The sequence below is a fragment of the Rana temporaria genome, chromosome 5 (genome assembly GCF_905171775.1).
Source record: "Rana temporaria chromosome 5, aRanTem1.1, whole genome shotgun sequence".
NCBI classification, from domain to species: Eukaryota; Metazoa; Chordata; class Amphibia; order Anura; family Ranidae; genus Rana; species Rana temporaria.
Genome location: NC_053493.1, coordinates 392,893,756 through 392,913,354, shown reverse-complemented (window position 1 = coordinate 392,913,354; position 19,599 = coordinate 392,893,756). Strand labels below are relative to the sequence as shown.

Sequence of the window (19,599 nt, the reverse complement as noted above, 5' to 3'; positions counted from 1 at the left end):
GCTCTAAAAAATAAAAATATCACATTTTTAGGAGCCATTTTTATGCAATTTTTTTTTTAGGGTGGACCTCCGCTTTAATTGTCCCAATGCTATGTCGGAAGTAAAAAAAGCAAAGACTGGATTTTGGCAAAGGAACGCTGAGAAACTACAAAACCAAAAAGGGATGGATTATAATTTCAGAGTTAATGCAGCTAAATAAGTACAAGCCTGTAAAGCAGATCCACAGCATAAACTTTACTATAAACACATGTTGTTTACGGGGTGCGGGAGGCTCTTTGAAGTCGAGACCACCACACTTCTCCTCTTCCCTTTGGAATCGGAAAGTCCAGTCTGCAAGGAACCGAGGCAATTAGGTGGCAATGTTATTGTGTGCAGGTCAGGGAGGTCACCCGTGTTGTGCTAAGGCTCCTGTCATCCGACCTCCAACCTCTTCTGTCCTTCACGCCATCCCTCGGGTTGTTTATTTAAACTTCTTTCCTAGGCAATAGATGACATGGCCTTCCTTCCATTCATATTTTTTTTTAATACATCTACCATTGTTCAAACATGACAATGAGCCAGATGTACGAAAATGGGTTCAAAGAAAAACACTGGGCTATTAGTTTGGCCAAGGACAGGCAGATGTCTCTCCAAGAACAAAGGCTTCTAAGCCCAAATTCCAACAGGCCGTGGCCTTAAACCCGACTCAAATCTTCACTAGTTCATTTAAACACATACAAATGACTTTAAAGAGACCCTGTCATCCAGTAAAAGAACAGACAAATCCCGTATTTTAACCGCTTGCCGGCTGCCACAATCGCGCATGCGCAGTAGGAAACGGGTAATGAATCCGCAAGGCTCCACTGCCTGTTTTCCTTGGTACGAATGGCGACGCCGGCACCCGATCCAATGGACGGATCGGCCTCAACCGAGGTATCCATCTTTAGTGTGAGCGGTTCTGTTAACGATAGCGGCGGTCTCCGCGGCGGATTCGCCGCAAGATCGCCGTTATCGGGAGAGGGCTCCTCCCGCGCCCTCCGCCGCTTACCGGAGCCGTCGGTAGCGGCGGAGGAGATCGGGTGTGCTCGGCTGCTGATTGGGGAAGCGAGTGAGGGAAAAATCGCCCCCACCCGTCCCCATAACTCTGCTGGGCGGAAGTGACGTCAAAACGTCAGTCCCGCCCAGCGTCTTAAAGAAACATTTTTTTTTTTTTTGTCATTTGAAAAAATGACAATTTCAATTTTTTTTTTTTGCATTTTAGTCTAAATATGAGATGTGAGGTCTTTTTGACCCCAGATCTCATATTTAAGAGGACCTGTCATGCTTGTTTCTATTACAAGGGATGTTTACATTCCTTGTAATAGGAATAAAAGTGATCATTTATTTATTTATTTATTTTCCAGTGTAAAAAATAATAAAAAAAAAAACGAAACATTTTTTAAAGCGCCCCGTCCCGACGAGCTCGCGCGCAGAAGCGAACGCATACGTGAGTAGTGCCCGCATATGAAAACGGTGTTCAAACCACACAAGTGAGGTATCGCCGCGATCGTTAGAGCGAGAGCAATAATTCTAGCCCTAGACCTCCTCTGTAACTCAAAAAATGCAACCTATAGAATTTTTTAAACGTCGCCTATCGAGATTTTTAAGAGTAAAAGTTTGACGCCATGCCACGAGCGGGCGCAATTTGTAAGCGTGACATGTCGGGTATCATTTTACTCGGCGTAACATTATCTTTCACAATATATAAAAAAATTGGGCCAAATTTATTGCTGTCTTATTTTTTAATTTAAAAAAAGTGATTTTTTTTCCAAAAAAAGTGTGCTTGTAGGACCGCTGCGCTAATATGGTGTGACAAAAAGTATTGCAATGATCGCCATTTTATTCTCTATGGTATTAGAAAAATATATATATAATGTTTGTGGGTTTTAAGTAATTTTCTAGCAAAAAAAACTGTTTTAGTCTTGTAAACACCAAATCTGAAAAACACCCAAAGTAGAAAAAAGTGGTTAAAAGTCAGCAGCTACAGTGTTTATAGCTGCTGACTTAAAAATAAAAAATAATAATTGAGCTGGAACACCGCTTTAAATAAATATTTTATTTTGCATCCCATCCAGCCCTGCTGCCTGCAGCCTGTCAGTCTATGGCAAGTTGCAGCTAGATGCCGTTCTGAGTGGTATTCCCATTTAAGACCTTCGCCTTTCAGGGATGAATGTCTGGAACGCAGGTCTTGATTATAAGCATTTGTCACGGAATGCATAGGGCAGTGATGGCGAACCTTGGCACCCCAGATGTTTTCGAACTATATTTCCCATGATTCTCAACTACACTACAGAGTGCATGAGCATCATGGGAAATGTAGTTATAAAACCTCTGGGGTGCCAAGGTTCACCATCACTGGCATAGGGCCTTAAATGTCAGTATGACTTGGCATAAACGGGTGACCATATTCTTCAAATAAACCCCTTTTATACGCCAGCTGGACCATCCAGGGGGCATGAAATACTAAGGTGCTCTGTAATTAAATTGTTATCCTTAATGGAATAGGACAAGCCTATGTTCTGTGTTTTACCGCTGGTCATTGCAGCTAGCCATCGCTTTGAGCATGGGTCTTCGAACTACGGGCCCTCCAGTTGTTCAGGAACTACAATTCCCATCATGCCTAGTCATGTCTGTGAATGTCAGTGTGTTACAATGCCTCATGGGATGTGTAGTGCTACAACAGCTGGAGGGCCGTAGTTTGAGGATCCCTGACTTTGAGGGACCAATAGTAAAATGCGTGAAAGTGGTGGGTTGGAGCTCCGCGTTCCCCAATGGAGAAGTCATTTGTGTAGTAGAGAAGTCCGGGTTTAGGTGCTCCAACAGTATCTATTATTTAGGCACTTGCAGCAGCCTACCTTCAAAATTGTGCTTCCAGTTTATTAGACACAACGGGGCTTTGTAGACTGCTAATTTACATAAGAGAGGCGATTAAAGGATCATCCTGTAGTTACTGGTTTGTATAGCGCTATTGTCTTCTGTGTTCTGTCATCTTCCTGTCCCCTTTTGTTTTCTTACCCCTTTATTCTCTTCACTGTTACCTCCCTTCTCCTTCTTTTTTTTCTTCTTCCTCTTCTCTTTGTCACCTTTTGTTCTTTCTCTACCCCTTCTTGCTTGTTCTCGTTCCTTCTCTCCCCCCCTCTTGCCCTTTCTCGTTCCTTCTCCCCCCCCCCTCTTGCTCGTTCTCGTTCCTTCTCTCCCCCCTCTTGCTCGTTCTTGTTCCTTCTCCCCGCTCGTTCTTGTTCCTTCTCCCCGCTCGTTCTCGTTCCTTCTCTCTCCCCCTCCTGCTCGTTCTCGTTCCTTCTCTCCCCCCTCCTGCTCGTTCTTGTTCCTTCTCTCCCCCCTCCTGCTCGTTCTCGTTCCTTCTCTCTCCCCCCTCCTGCTCGTTCTCGTTCCTTCTCTCTCCCCCCTCCTGCTCGTTCTCGTTCCTTCTCTCTCCCCCCTCCTGCTCGTTCTCGTTCCTTCTCTCTCCCCCCTCCTGCTCGTTCTCGTTCCTTCTCTCTCCCCCCTCCTGCTCGTTCTCGTTCCTTCTCTCTCCCCCCCTCCTGCTCGTTCTCGTTCCTTCTCTCTCCCCCCCTCCTGCTCGTTCTCGTTCCTTCTCTCTCCCCCCCTCCTGCTCGTTCTCGTTCCTTCTCTCTCCCCCCTCCTGCTCGTTCTCGTTCCTTCTCTCTCCCCCCTCCTGCTCGTTCTCGTTCCTTCTCTCTCCCCCCTCCTGCTCGTTCTCGTTCCTTCTCTCTCCCCCCTCCTGCTCGTTCTCGTTCCTTCTCTCTCCCCCCTCCTGCTCGTTCTCGTTCCTTCTCTCTCCCCCCTCGTGCTCGTTCTCGTTCCTTCTCTCTCCCTGCTCGTTCTCGTTCCTTCTCTTTCCCCCCTCGTGCTCGTTCCTTCTCTCTCCCCCCTCGTGCTCGTTCCTTCTCTCCCCCCTCCTGCTCGTTCTCGTTCCTTCTCTCTCCCCCCTCGTGCTCGTTCCTTCTCTCTCCCCCCTCGTGCTCGTTCCTTCTCTCTCCCCCCTCGTGCTCGTTCCTTCTCTCTCCCCCCTCGTGCTCGTTCCTTCTCTCTCCCCCCTCGTTCTCGTTCCTTCTCTCTCCCCCCTCGTTCTCGTTCCTTCTCTCTCCCCCCTCGTTCTCGTTCCTTCTCTCTCCCCCCTCGTTCTCGTTCCTTCTCTCTCCCCCCTCGTTCTCGTTCCTTCTCTCTCCCCCCTCGTTCTCGTTCCTTCTCTCTCTCCCCCCTCGTTCTCGTTCCTTCTCTCTCTCCCCCCTCGTTCTCGTTCCTTCTCTCTCTCCCCCCTCGTTCTCGTTCCTTCTCTCTCCCCCCTCGTTCTCGTTCCTTCTCTCTCCCCCCTCGTTCTCGTTCCTTCTCTCTCTCCCCCCTCGTTCTCGTTCCTTCTCTCTCTCCCCCCTCGTTCTCGTTCCTTCTCTCTCTCCCCCCTCGTTCTCGTTCCTTCTCTCTCTACCCCCTCGTTCTCGTTCCTTCTCTCTCTACCCCCTCGTTCTCGTTCCTTCTCTCTCTACCCCCTCGTTCTCGTTCCTTCTCTCTCTACCCCCTCGTTCTCGTTCCTTCTCTCTCTACCCCCTCGTTCTCGTTCCTTCTCTCTCTACCCCCTCGTTCTCGTTCCTTCTCTCTCTCCCCCCTCGTTCTCGTTCCTTCTCTCTCTCCCCCCTCGTTCTCGTTCCTTCTCTCTCTCCCCCCTCGTTCTCGTTCCTTCTCTCTCTCCCCCCTCGTTCTCGTTCCTTCTCTCTCTCCCCCCTCGTTCTCGTTCCTTCTCTCTCTACCCCCTCGTTCTCGTTCCTTCTCTCTCTCCCCCCTCGTTCTCGTTCCTTCTCTCTCTCCCCCCTCGTTCTCGTTCCTTCTCTCTCTCCCCCCTCGTTCTCGTTCCTTCTCTCTCTCCCCCCTCGTTCTCGTTCCTTCTCTCTCTCCCCCCTCGTTCTCGTTCCTTCTCTCTCTCCCCCCTCGTTCTCGTTCCTTCTCTCTCTCCCCCCTCGTTCTCGTTCCTTCTCTCTCTCCCCCCTCGTTCTCGTTCCTTCTCTCTCTCCCCCCCTCGTTCTCGTTCCTTCTCTCTCTCCCCCCTCGTTCTCGTTCCTTCTCTCTCTCCCCCCTCGTTCTCGTTCCTTCTCTCTCTCCCCCCTCGTTCTCGTTCCTTCTCTCTCTCCCCCCTCGTTCTCGTTCCTTCTCTCTCTCCCCCCTCGTTCTCGTTCCTTCTCTCTCTCCCCCCTCGTTCTCGTTCCTTCTCTCTCTCCCCCCTCGTTCTCGTTCCTTCTCTCTCTCCCCCCTCGTTCTCGTTCCTTCTCTCTCTCCCCCCTCGTTCTCGTTCCTTCTCTCTCTCCCCCCTCGTTCTCGTTCCTTCTCTCTTCTCCCCCCTCGTTCTCGTTCCTTCTCTCTTCTCCCCCCTCGTTCTCGTTCCTTCTCTCTTCTCCCCCCTCGTTCTCGTTCCTTCTCTCTTCTCCCCCCTCGTTCTCGTTCCTTCTCTCTTCTCCCCCCTCGTTCTCGTTCCTTCTCTCTTCTCCCCCCTCGTTCTCGTTCCTTCTCTCTTCTCCCCCCTCGTTCTCGTTCCTTCTCTCTTCTCCCCCCTCGTTCTCGTTCCTTCTCTCTTCTCCCCCCTCGTTCTCGTTCCTTCTCTCTTCTCCCCCCTCGTTCTCGTTCCTTCTCTCTTCTCCCCCCTCGTTCTCGTTCCTTCTCTCTTCTCCCCCCTCGTTCTCGTTCCTTCTCTCTTCTCCCCCCTCGTTCTCGTTCCTTCTCTCTTCTCCCCCCTCGTTCTCGTTCCTTCTCTCTTCTCCCCCCTCGTTCTCGTTCCTTCTCTCCTCTCCCCCCTCGTTCTCGTTCCTTCTCTCTTCTCCCCCCTCGTTCTCGTTCCTTCTCTCTTCTCCCCCCTCGTTCTCGTTCCTTCTCTCTTCTCCCCCCTCGTTCTCGTTCCTTCTCTCTTCTCCCCCCTCGTTCTCGTTCCTTCTCTCTTCTCCCCCCTCTTGCTTGTTCCTTCTCCCCCCCCCCCCCTCTTGCTTGTTCCTTCTCCCCCCCCCCCCTCTTGCTTGTTCTCCGTTCCTTCTCCCCCCCCCCCCTCGTGCTCCGTTCCTTCTCCCCCCCCCCCCTCGTGCTCCGTTCCTTTTTTTTTATTTATATATATATATATATATATATATATATATATATATATATATATACCCCTTCTTGTGCAATATCTTTCTTTACCCCCTTTTGCATGCCCACTCTCTTCCCAAACCCCCTCTTCCCTGCTCTCCTTTTTCTCTTTTGTTGTGCTATTTTTCTTTACTTGCCTGTCTTGCATGCCTTGTTCGTTCTTATGTGCTTTCTTTCTTTCTTTGTTCCTCCTGCGCATTTTCTTTTTTCCCCTCTCACTCTCCCATGTCTGCTGTGTTTACTGTAGGGAGCACAGTGTGCAGCGGGCCATAGTAAAGTAACAGACAGAGAACCAATGTTTGCGAGCAGACCCAAGTGGTAATTACTCATCATCCAGCCTGTTAGCAGGTCATGATATGGCGGTGCTGTATATACTGTATATACGTTATAAACACACACATGCAGTTGGCAGCAAAATGTCAGAAGGTTTTTGCAGGGCCCGTGTTAAGTGTTTTTCCAATATAATTACTGTTTGTGTGTGACATTTAGCCAGAAAATGTCAACTGACTGGCTGGGCCTTCTATATTTAATGCTAAAACACCAGTATTATCCAGAACTGCCAGGGTGCTTGGTATGCATTACAAAAAAATGTCAGCTGGGATTTGCTCTTTGCTGAATCCCCAAATGGGCTGGTTGGCCTGGTTGATGTTTTTTGCTTTTCTTGGTCGTAAATAGAGGAGTCTGGACAGTCGCAGATAACGCTCTGAAGTCATGTATTGCCATTGGCAGAAGTGTGGCGTGTTTTTCTAAACTGAAATGTCAAAGCAAGTTTGTTCCCTTCAAAGCAGAACTTCTGACACTGACATTTTTTATTGTTGACTAAAATCATCATACAGTTCCCCTGTTCTATAAAATGCAGCTTTTGTGAGCTCCAGGCTCAAATATTTTGTCAAAATACAGGAGTCATGCGGGTTCTTGCATGAATTTTGTTGTTTTCTCAGTGTAAGAGCTCTGCGGAGAGACTACTGCTTCCACACAGAAAGCAAGGGTCCTTCTCTGTAGCTGCTGGAAGGAGACAAGGCTGTGGCTTAGGAAAAGGTTCCTGCACTACTTTGGTCCGATTTTCAGCCCATTGAATATCAGTGAAGTCGTATCAAAGTTGGATCACCATTCTAACTATCCGACTTGTGAGATCCAACATGGATTACAGCGGCAGGAAAAGGAATTTACAGTATATACGCGAGTACAAGCCGACCCGAATAGAAGACTAGGCACCTAATTTTACCACAAAAAACTGGGAAAACGTATTGACTCGAGCATAAGCCTACTGTAAGTGGGAAAAAGAGGATCAGCAATGCCCATTTGCGGCCCTCGCTGTGCCCCATTTGCGGCCCTCGCCGTGCCCCATTTGCGGCCCTCGCCGTGCCCATTTGCGGCCCTCGCCGTGCCCCATTTGCCACGCTCGCCGTGCCCCATTTGCCACGCTCGCCGTGCCCCATTTGCCACGCTCGCCGTGCCCCATTTACCTGATCTCCCAGCACTGTGACATGCAGTCTAGTCGGCGGCTGTCCAGTGTAACAAAGCCCTGCCGCCGCCTCCTCGTCCATGAAGGAACACTGATGCAGTTTCCCATTAGTGAATCGGTGTTCAGTGTTCCGCCTGTCACAGACGAGGAGAAGGCGGGGCTTTGTTACACTGGGTGGCCGCCAACTAGACTGCACGTCACGGCGCTGGGAGATCAGGTGCATGAGGCTGCAGATGGGCACAGTGAGGCAGGGAGACTCTAGTATAAGCCGAGGGGGGCTTTTTCAGCAAAAAAAATGTGCTGAAAAACTCGGCTTATACTCGAATATATACAGTATGTCACACCGGGATTGTTTTTATTGGTCAAAGGACAAGTGGGACTATCTCTCAAAGTTGGATCAAAATCGTATCCTGTTCATTAAAAGGGTTGTAAAGGAATTTTTTATTCCCCCCCCCCTAAATAGCTTCCTTTACCTTAGTGCAGTCCTCCTTCACTTACCTCATCCTTCCATTTTGCTTTTAAATGTCCTTATTTCTTCTGAGAAATCCTCACTTCCTGTTCTTCTGTCTGTAACTCCACACAGTAATGTGAGGCTTTCTCCCTGGTGTGGAGAAAGCCTCTTGAGGGGGCGAGCAGGAGTGTCAGGATGCCCACTAACACACAGCTCCTTTCTCTATATGCAAAGTAGAGAGTGTTCTGACTTGCCTGCTTGCCCCCTTCCCCCTCAAGAGGCAATCAGAGGTGATCAAATACCACCAGAAGAATGTTCTATATGTGGGGAAAAAAGAACATACCGTATATACTCGAGGATAAGCTGAGTTTTTCAGCACATTTTTTGGTGCTGAAAACACCTCCCTCGGCTTATACTCGAGTCACCTTTTTCCGTCTGATCTCCCGGACTTTGGGGACCCGTAGGTCCCCTGGACTCCAAACGTGGCACACATATAGCCCTACTTTTCCTCTACACGTGTGCAACGTTTGTTGTCTGGGGGAGCTACGGCCGGGGAGCACCGATTTTTCAAAGTTGGGCACCCCTTCCATAGACTCCCATGTTAAACGGCAATTTCTCCAGTAACTTTGGGGACCCGGTACTCCCATGCTAAACGTAAGTCTAGTCATGGGCCCAGGGAGGCATGCACATGGGCCCAGTGAGGCATGCACATGGACACAGGGAGGCATGCACATGGACACAGGGAGGCATGCACATGGACACCCTCGGCTTATACTCGAGTCAATAAGTTTTCCCAGTTTTTTGTGGTAAAATTAGGTGTCTCGGCTTATATGCCGGTCGGCTTATACTCTAGTATATACGGTACATTTTATTTGGGTACAGCGTCGCACGACCGTGCAATTGTCAGTTAAAATAACGCAGTGCTGTATCGCAAAAAAATAGCCTGGTTGTGAAGGGGGGTAAATCTTCCAGAGTTGAAGGGGTTAAAGTAAGGCAAAACTTCTTTTTTTTTTTTTTTTTGTGGATAGAGTGGGGATGGATCAGAACACTTGTCTGTTTTTATTGCCTGTGCCCCTGTTGAGATTTCCCCTCTTTATTTGTCCCGGTTACCATCATCATTGAAAGTAAAAGAAACCCCAAATTTTTGGGTTTTACCCAGAAAAGTAAACGAGGGGAAACCTTCCAATGGGGACACAAGTTCTGGTGATCTGGGGATTCCTCGTACTTCCTCGTACTTCCTGTTGGGATATGGGAAGTGAGGGGAAATCATCACAATGGGACACAGATGGCAACAAAAATAAACACTTGGCAGGGGTCCCTTACTCTATCCAAATTAAAAATAACTAACCTTTTGCCTATAGTTGTACTCCTATAGTTCTACTTCTAACCACGTGGTTTTAGTGTTGAGGCTCATAAATGGTAACGGTACAATGTCTATTTTCAGATGGATTGGTTGCTGGTCCTGTGGGATTTGTCCAATCCTGGCTAAGTTCTTTTATATATTAGGTTTTCTTGCAAGGGCTGGAATATCCATCTTGTCTTTGAGGACCCGCGTTGACATGATTGTTTCTATGGTTCAGTGACGGCAGTTAAACCGCTGTACAGGTGCCGTGTACCAGAACGGTGGACTGCTGTATTCACTCAGACCTCGGAAATTCAATAGAAACTTGCAAAGCCTTAAAGTGGTCTGAAAAGACTAATAAAGCTTTGGGAGTAGCTGCATGTGAGGGCAAGACGGGCGTGTGTTTTTTTTTTTTTTTTTGCACCTGTTCCGCCGAAAAAATATTTTTCTTTACAGTAGAAACGCCAAGCTTGACACCCAATCTGTAATTTAAAAAAAAAAAAAAATACCTTTTTGAACAACACATCCTTGCACTTCTTGGATTCTCTCCTTTTCGAAAATGACGTATTCAGTCGCCTGCAGCCTTCTGCGATACGTGCGTCATGTATCCCAGGAGGCCCTATGCTATATGGTACATCATCAGGGGTTAAGAGCTCCCTCTTCCTGGTTCTTTCAGCCGGCCCCACTGATGACATGGCGTGGTTCATCATCAGGGTGGGCAGGCTGCGAGAACCAGGAAGAGACACCCGGCTCCTGATGTCAGACAGTGACATATGCAGGTGCCCACAGCTCTTTGTGATGCTTGAGTCACTTATCCCGGTAGGCCCTGGGGTACTCCATAGCTCATGCACCATGGTCCTTCATCAGGGAGCCAGCTGTCTCTTCCTGGTTCTTTCAGCCGGCTCACTGATGACATGGCGTGGTTCATGCACATCATCAGGGTGGGCAGGCTGCGAGAACCAGGAAGAGACACCCGGCTCCTGATGTCAGACAGTGACATATGCAGGTGCCCACAGCTCTTTGTGATGCTTGAGTCACTTATCCCGGTAGGCCCTGGGGTACTCCATAGCTCACACACTGTGGTCCATCAGGGGGCTAACTGTCTCCTCCATGTTCTTGCAACTGTTCACGCAGAACATTTGTGTACAGATATAAAAAATCATTCTAAATGCACTTAGGGTTAGGTTAGGGTTTCCCATTGAAGAATATGACTAGGACTCAGAACAGGGACCTCCCCCAAAGGTCAGAAGGCGGGTTCCCAGAGGTCAAAGGGCGTGGCTGACTCACCCCCACCAAAGTGTACCGCCTACCCCAACTAAGTCGGGGAATGAACAAGTCGGGGAAAGCATCTGTTGTCTTCCCCCTTTTTTTTATAAGTTGTCACATAATCTCTGCTCTCGGCTGCATAATGAGCTGAGGGAGGAGAAACGGCAGCGCACTGAATTTCCCAGTGAATGGCCGTGCAGGGTAGGGTGTGTCAAGACAAGTCTTATCATTGGAGACAGCTAGAGAACTGACCACACTGTGCTCTCATGTCTGGCGTGTTCAAGGCGGCTCCTCTGGGCAGGATCACGTACATGTACGTGGTCCTGCACTTCCGGGCCTAGGGCATTCACGTGCACCACCGGCGACCCGCTTCTGGCTTGATTGGCTGCCACGGTGTCCAATCAGCAGGTCTGGCGGGCACGATGTCCATCGGGCACGCTAATCAGTCAGGACACAGGAAGAACAGTGGTGTGCCTATGTAAAAAAGGCAGATTGCTGTTCTGTGAGAAGTGAAGGTTGTAGTCCTGTATTCCTACAAAGCAGGAACACGGATCTCTGCCTTCCCATAGCACTCCCTAGGAACACTTTGAACCTGTTGATCGCCTCTGATGTTAACCCCTTCCCTACCGGTGTCATCATGCAGTGACAGTGCATATTTTTAGCACTGATCACTGTATTTGTGTCACTGGTCTCTAAAAAGTGCCGGTGTCCGATTTTGTCCGCCACAATGTTGCAGTCCTGCTAGAAGTCGCTGATTGCCGACATTACTAGTAAAAAAAAATCCATAAATCTATCCCATAGTTTGTAAAATTTTCACCAATCAATATACGAATATTGGGATTTTTTTTTTTTACCAAAAATATATAGCATAATACATATTGTCCTATATTAAAGCAGAGCTCCACCCTAAAGTGGAACTTCCGTTCATCGGAATCCTCCCCTCCTCTGGTGTCACATTTGACACCTTTCAGGGGGGAGGGGGGTGCAGATACCTCTCTAAAGAAAAGTATTTGCACCCACTTCCGGCCACACAGTCTGCGGGTAGACTGCGGGCAGGACGTCAGATCCTGTCCCCCCTGTTGTGTTCTGGGAAACACACAGCTCCCAGAACACAGCGGGCACCAGTGAGCATGGCGCACATGACTCGCGCATTCGCCGTAGGGAACCGGGCAGTGAAGCCGGAGCGCTTCACTTCCTGGTTCCCTCACAGAGGATGGTGGTGGGGGCAGTAGAGTGACGAGCGATCGCTCATCCTCTGCTGCCGACGGCGCTGGACTCCAGGACAGGTAAGTGTCCTACTCCTAATATTAAAAGTCAACAGCTGCAGCTGTGCCGAGCTTGTATGCATTGCAAAACTTTTTTTTTTTTTTTTTAAGTTTTTGCCTGAAGTGTATAATGGACTTGGAAAAAGTGAATAAATGTTTCAGATTTTGGTAATCCATCTCCATCTGTACAATAAGATGACTAAAGGATTTTGGCGCCTATTCATAATATCGTCTTGTTAGTTGGAACCAGTGTTGGTGAATAGGTATTAGTGCCGCTGTAAATAAGATTTTCAGTCCTCTGTATATTGTCTTATATTGTTTCCTTCTTTCTCCAATAAATAAAAGTAATAAAACTCGCAGCCCTATGGAAGGTTCAGAGGCTTCATCAGAGGACCTCCAAATGTTGCGCTTGTATATACCATGGAATATTGGTAATAGGAACCCTTTGTAATACTGGATTTGTTTTTACCTTTTTGCAGGCAAGTTATCCCGTGTGGGAAGATTTCATCAACAAAGCAGGAAAATTGCAGTCTCAGCTCCGGTGAGTGATGTTTAAAGTGTCACTAAACCCACATCATAAAAAACGATCAATAAATGGTGTATTGCATGCTGTTCATACTCAGTCACTATGAAATTTGTTTTCTGTATTAAACCCAGTTGATCCTGCTGCTCTCTATCTCCCCCTTATGTCCATGTCCCCAGTTCAGCTAGGGATTTTGCAGAGCAGTGTTGGCAGATCTGCACATGCTCAGTTTTCAGTGCGTTTCTATGCTGAGCATTTCCTCCCTATCACACCTGAGCAGCCCATGTGACTATAGAGCAGGGAAATGCAATTAGCGGACCTCCAGCTGTTTCAGAACTACAAGTCCCATGATGCATAGCAAGACCCTGACAGCCACAAGCATGATACCCAGAGGCAGAGTCATGATGGGACTTGTAGTTTTCCAACATCTGGAGGTCCGCTAATTGTATATCCCTGCTATAGAGTCACACATGTGGGCAATATACACAGTGGTAAATGAAAGCCCACTCCCTCTCTCCTCCTCCAGCTAAACCCAACAAGTGTGGGATATTACGTTGTAGATTGATTGATTGATTCTTCACCTCCCTCTTATTCTAAGACACAGGCTGGAGGGGCTTGACACAGCATGTGACTGTCAGAAATCCACCCACACCATGTTATTGCCCAAAAAATAAAGATTTTATTTCAAATATTTGTATGACCATACAAAACAGTTTTAAATTGATATTATTTTTATTCTGTAGTCCAAGGGCTGTTTAAAAATACTAATATTATGACACGTGTTACCAGTGCCAATGCCCCCCTTTGTTCTTTGCCTCCTACAGAATTTGATTCTCCACTTTATCTGGGACCTGAAAGTTCTCGCAAGCTAGCTGACCGTTCGCTCTAAAGCGCGGTATCGGGGTGATGCCTGCAGCTTAGACACGGTTGGAATTTCCGTTCAAAAGCTCACATTGGAACAATGTCCCTCTGTCCCTCTTCCCTCCTCATTTGTCCCTCATTTGTCCCTCATTTTGGTCTGATCTATATAGTTGTACATAAAATGCACTTGTTAACCATCAAAAAGTGTTTCCCAGTGCTAAACCTTTCATATTATTTCTAAATTGCTGCATTTGTCAATTCCAAGAGCCAAATTAAGTTTAATGCTTCCGAACATGCGAAACATTGTTTCCCGAACACGCGTCGGAAATGCTACAGATGATCGGATTTTCCAATAGGAATTTTTCCCGTCGGAAAATTTGAGAACCAGCTCTCGATCTTTTGTTGGCAAAAATTCCGACAGCAAAAGTCCGATGGAGCCTAGACACTGTCTAGGCTCCATCGGACTTTTGCTGTCGGAATTTTTGCCAACAAAAGATCGAGAGCTGGTTCTCAAATTTTCCGACGGGAAAAATTCCTATCGGAAAATCCGATCATCTGTAGCATTTCCGACGCGTGCTTGGGAAACAATGTTTCGCATGTTCGGAAGCATTAAACTTAATTTTCTCAGCTCGCTGTAGTGTAGTACGTCACCGCGTTCGTGACGGTCAAAAGTTCAGAGAGCTTTTGTGTGACCGTGTGTATGCAAGCCAAGCTTGAGCGACATTCTGTCGGAAAAACCATCCAAGGTTTTTCCGACGGAAAATCCGATCGTGTGTACGGGGTTTAAAGGTAATCGGGCGAATAGTTGATGCTCTTGTTCAGGTACCACCCCATTGGATCAGCCCTTGAATTATAAAAAAAAAAAACATTTTATGTATATACATATCTTTGCAACTAGATGCGTTCATAGGCCCGGATTCACATACATTGGCGCATATTTATGCCGCCGTAGCGTATCTCTTTTACGCTACGCAGGCGCAGCGCACAAAAACAAGCACTGGATTCACAAAGCACTTGCTCCCACTCGCTCGTTTCCTCGGCGTAAGCCAGTGTAGGTGGAAGTGGGCGTGAGCCATGCTAATGAGGCGTGACCCCATGCAAATGATGGGCCAAGCGCCATAGAAGTACTTAAAATGAACGGCGCATGCGCCGTCCCATGTCCGCATCCCAGTGCGCATGCTCAGAATCACGTCGGAACAACTGCCTAAGATACGCTGAATCGCTGCCTACGACGTGAACGTAACCTACGCCTAGTCATATTCACGTACAACGTAAATTACAAAAGATACGACGGCTTGTGTTCCCTGTTCCATACCTTTGCATGAGTTGCGCCTCCTATATGGGAATAACTTTACGCCGGACGTACGACTTATGCAAACCGCGTATATTATGCGCAACTACGTTTGTGAATTGGCGTATCTCCCTTATGCATATGTGCATAGAAAATCTATGGGAGCGGCAAATGCGCCTGGCGTAAATATGCGCCCACGATACGACGGCGTAGGCAAGTTACGTCGGTCGTAGGAAGCCTATTTTCAGGCGTATCTAGTTTTGTGGGCACGGCGCACAGATACGACGGCGCATATTTACACTTACGCGGCGTATCTCGAGATACGTTGTCGGCGCTTTGTGAATCCGGGCCATAGTATGTAATCTGGCTATGGACACGCAACATTCTATTTTTGCTACACTGAACACCGTTAAACGCACAGGGAGAATGTTGCAAATAAGAATCATCCTATGCATTGTATGTGTATAGAAATGTCCTAAATAAACACATGGAATAGAAGGTTTATCCCCTCCAGCGAGGCATTGGTCCCGACACTAAGAATTTTTTTTATTTTATTTTTTGTCCATTATGCGCATAGTGCGATTTCACTTTAAGTCTGATTTCACCGGAGAGCCGTGACAATTTGTCAATGAAAATCCCAGTCAATGCTTTCTGAAACTGGGTTGCAGTGAGGCGGAGGGGGAGGGGGGAGAGAGAGCTGACGTCTTTCATGCGCAGTCCGCTCTGTACGGCTATTCCTCAGCTTCCAAGAGATGGATCTGTTGCCATAGCAACACAAGAGCTGGGTAGCGCAGGCTGGCTTCAACTAAGAAAGAGCGAAGTGAGCAAAGGCTACCTAGATAGAGCCGCCAATTTCCTGTGTGCGCACCGAGGCTGATGTACTTCTGTTTGGGGACAACAAAGAGAATCGGCTCCTGCAGAGTTATTGTTAAGGAAGGCTTCGTGACGAGACGAATGCTTTTGACTTGTGTTTTTTTTCCCGAGTATTAGAAGTCCTCTGTAGAGTAGAGGGCAGGATTCTTCAATATCTTTTCTTTATTTGTAGAGCATAGAATAATTCTGCAATCATTTATTCTGTATATAGAGGGTTCTTATCCTTCCCTGACATCATGTAGCCTACTGTCTACTGCAACCTTTCTCAGCCAGGGTTCCTCTCGAGGTTGCTAGAGGTTTCTTGAGATGTGGTTGATTGACCTCCCATTTGATGGTGCCCTAATAGTATCAGGACCAATGCCAGGGTTCCTCTTGAGGTTGCTAGGGGTTCCTTGAGCTGTGGTTGATTGACCCTCCCATTGATGGTACCTTCATAGTATAATGACTAATACCTGGGTTCCTCCAGAGGTTCCTTGATCTGTGGTTGATCGACCTTCCATTTGCAGGTCCCTTCATAGTATTAGGGCCAATGCCAGGGTTCCTCTCAAGGCTGCTAGAGGTTCCTTGAGCTGTGGTTGATTGACCTCCCATTTGATGGTGCCTTCATAATATCAGGACTAATGCCAGGGTTCTTCTTGAGGTTTCTAGGGGTTCCTTGAGCTGTGGTTGGTTGACCTCCCATTTGATGGTGCCTTCATAGTATCAGGAACAATGCCAGGGTTCCTCTTGAGGCTGCTAGAGGTTCCGTGAGCTGTGGTTGATTAACCCCCCATTTGATGGTACCTTCATAGTATAAGCACTAATACCTGGGTTCCTCCAGAGGTTCCTTGAGCTGTGGTTGATTGACCTCCCATTTGATGGTGCCATTATAGTATCAGGACCAATGCCAGGGTTCCTCTTGAGGCTGCTAGAGGTTCCGTGAGCTGTGGTTGATTAACCCCCCATTTGATGGTACCTTGATAGTATAAGCACTAATGCCTGGGTTCCTCCAGAGGTTGCTAGGGGTTCCTTGAGCTGTGGTTGATTGACCTCCCATTGATGGTACCTTCATAGTATAATGACTAATACCTGGGTTCCCCCAGAGATTCCTTGAGCTGTGGTTGGTTGACCTCCCATTTGATGGTCCCTTCATAGTATTAGGGCCAATGCCAGGGTTCCTCTCAAGGTTGCTAGAGGTTCCTTGAGCTTTGGTTGATTGACCTCCCATTTGATGGTGCCTTCATAGTATCAGAACTAATGCCAGGATTCTTCTTGAGGTTTCTAGGGGTTCCTTGAGCTGTGGTCGATTGATCTCCCATTTGATGCTACCTTCATAGTATAAGGACTAATGCCTGGGTTCTTCCAGAGGTTCCTTGAGCTGTGGTTGATTGGCCTCCCATTTGCAGGTGCCTTCATAGTATTGGGGCCAATGCCTGGGTTCTTCCAGAGGTTGCTAGGGGTTCCTTGAGCTGTGGTTGATTGTCTGTCTTTCTATTTGGTGGTGCCTTCATAGTATCAGGACAACTGCAAGGGTTGCGTTGCATTCTTCCTCCTAACCATTAATGGCCTTGACCTTAAATTTTAATTGGCTTTGTAAGGCCTCCCTGAGAACTGGAAATTATTTCAGGGATTCCTGTGGGGTAAAAAGGTTGAGGAAAGCCTGGTCTAGTGCAACTTTTCTCAACCTTTTTAACATGGAGGAACCCTTAAAATAACATTCAGGTCTCAGGGGAACCCTCAACAATAATTGTTGTACCAGCAGCTCATGGTTCATTAGTGTGGTGGTCAGTGGCCAAAATGCCTCTTACATTGGTGGTCAGTGGGAAGAATATTCATTATATTGATGGTCGGTGGGAAGAATGTTCCTTACATTCAGGGCAGCCATTACACATTTTGGGGCCCCTTACACAGCCTTAGGCAGGGCCCCCCTGGGGCAGAGAAGGGGGGGTGCTGATGGGGGGGGGGGGGGAAGTGTAATTAAAAAAAAAACGGAAGGGGGTCACCAGGCCCCTTACAGGTGTAATGCCTGTACCCCCCTGATGGCGGCCCTGCTTACATTGGTGTTCAGAGGGAAAAATACCTCTTACATTAACATATTAATTATCGGTGGGAAACAATGCCCCCCCATCAAGGCTTTTTAATATTTGCATAACTTTTCCCAAGAGCCATTGATTGTATGAGGGCTGAGGAGTTTTTAGATGGGTGCTGTGCTGGTTTCAGGAAGGTATGTACAGCACCCTTCTGGTCTCTTCCTCCAGTCATGACTAGTCTGCATTGCACAGACTCGGTGATGACAAGTTATGTAATAGAAAGATTTAATATAAAAATGTAATTAGCGTGTTGATGAGATGGGTAATGGAAGAAGCAGGGAAGGCAAAACTTAAGCAGATTAAACTTCAGCTTTAAAGCTGCGCCAAGCTTAGGATTGCCACCTGGCCAATATTTTACCAGCTTGTCTGGTAAAAATGGGTTTCTTGGTGTGATTTGTATGAAGGGGATAAGGCCGGTAATAATTTTTTTTTATAAATTTATATATATATAATTTTTTTTTTTTTTTTTTTTTAAAGCAGTCCACCTTCTATGAAGTGGAATGTGGATTGCTGGTACAGTCAGGTTAGGATGATTTCAATCGATGGATTCCTCTGAACATACTGGGGCTCTTGGTTACAGAATGCCAATGGTAACTATTAGAATTTAGTGGAATGGGGAGGGTCAGTCCTGCAGCTGAGAATACAAGATGTCTGGTTGTTGTCCTGAGCCACTGACCAAAAAAAGTCCTTATTTGTATGCTTGTTCAGTACAGAACTGAGAGAGGGTGTGCATGGGCAGCCAGGCAAGTAGCATTTTAGGAAGGCTCTATGAGCAGGTGGTGAAGCCCGCAGGGGATGGTTCCATTACATTTGCTTCTAGCGATGTGCTGGGCTTGGGTTCATCACTGTAAATGCCGGAGTACATGGTGCTCCTAAAGGATACCTGCCATGTGGAATGCTTGGGAACAGCCATTTCTGACCTTTCCTTAAAGGGGTTGTAAACCATTGTGTTTTTTCACCTTCATGCATCCTATGCATGAAGGTGAAAAAACACCTTGCACTCTCCGGCCCCTCCGAGCCCCCATTTTACTTACCTGAGCCCCGTATCTCTGTGGGCGTGATCCCATGTTGTTCTCTCCATGGCTGATCGGCTCCTCATTGGATAGATTGATAGCAGCGCAGCCATTGGCTCCCACTGCTGTCAATCAAATCCAGTGACGCGGCTGCCGGGGGGGCGGGGCAGAGTCATAAACTCGGCGGCTATGCACAAGGTAACCCCTTGGGAGAGAGCTTCCCAAAGGGGGTTAGCACTTGCGGGGAGGAGCCGAGACAGTCGCCGTGGGACCCCAAAGGAGGATGTTCGGGGCCACTCTGTGCAAAATGAACTGCACGGTGGAGGTAAGTATGATATGTTTTGTTATTTTAAAAAAAATGTAACCTTTAGTGTCCATAGCAGAACGTAGAGTAGAACTCAAGACAAAACTTTTTTTCAATTTGGATAGCGTAGGGGAGGGTTATAACCCCCATCAGATTTTTTTTTTTTTCTTCTTCTCCATCTGTGTCCTATTGCGGAAATTTCCCTTCACTTTCTGTCCCATAGCCAAACTGGAAGTGATGGGAAATCCCTACAAATTGAAAGAACTCCCCCAGGTCACCAGAACTAGTGTCCCCATTGGAAGATTCCCTCCCCCCACCAATGATGATGGTAAGCAGGACAAACAGAAGGGCCGTTTGAAGGAATTAGGGGGCCCCAAGCAAAATGGACATGGAGGCCCCCCCCGCACGCACAATAAAAGCAATGTGGGAAGCATAAAGATGCCAGCATCTTTATGCTTCCCACATTGCTCTTATTCATATTTTATCATTTTGTGATCACTTTCTATCCACCTGGCTGTGCCAGTGAGCTCTCTTCTTTCTATTCACAGTCACTGAAGAGACTCTTACTATCACCATATAGCATCACTTGTTACAACTTTCGTTTGTGTTATCATGTACTTGTGTGTGTGTATGAAAAACTTATATAGCGCGGCATCATAATAAATGATTGTCACATTCATTTATTATGAGTTGTTGATCCATTATCACTGTGGTCATTCTCACATTATTTTT

General features: G+C 47.4%; 1 protein-coding gene across 8 annotated transcripts in view; it reads left to right on the top strand.

The window, feature by feature from the left end:
- The window catches only part of MTSS1 (MTSS I-BAR domain containing 1), a 246,656-nt gene that overhangs the window by 49,492 nt on the left and 177,565 nt on the right, over nucleotides 1-19,599 (top strand). For all 8 annotated transcript variants that reach the window (XM_040354946.1, XM_040354942.1, XM_040354947.1 and 5 more), the window contains exon 2: nucleotides 12,413-12,474. In XM_040354946.1, the coding sequence (XP_040210880.1) occupies nucleotides 12,413-12,474 (62 nt within the window). The remainder of the gene's footprint in view (nucleotides 1-12,412; nucleotides 12,475-19,599) is intronic.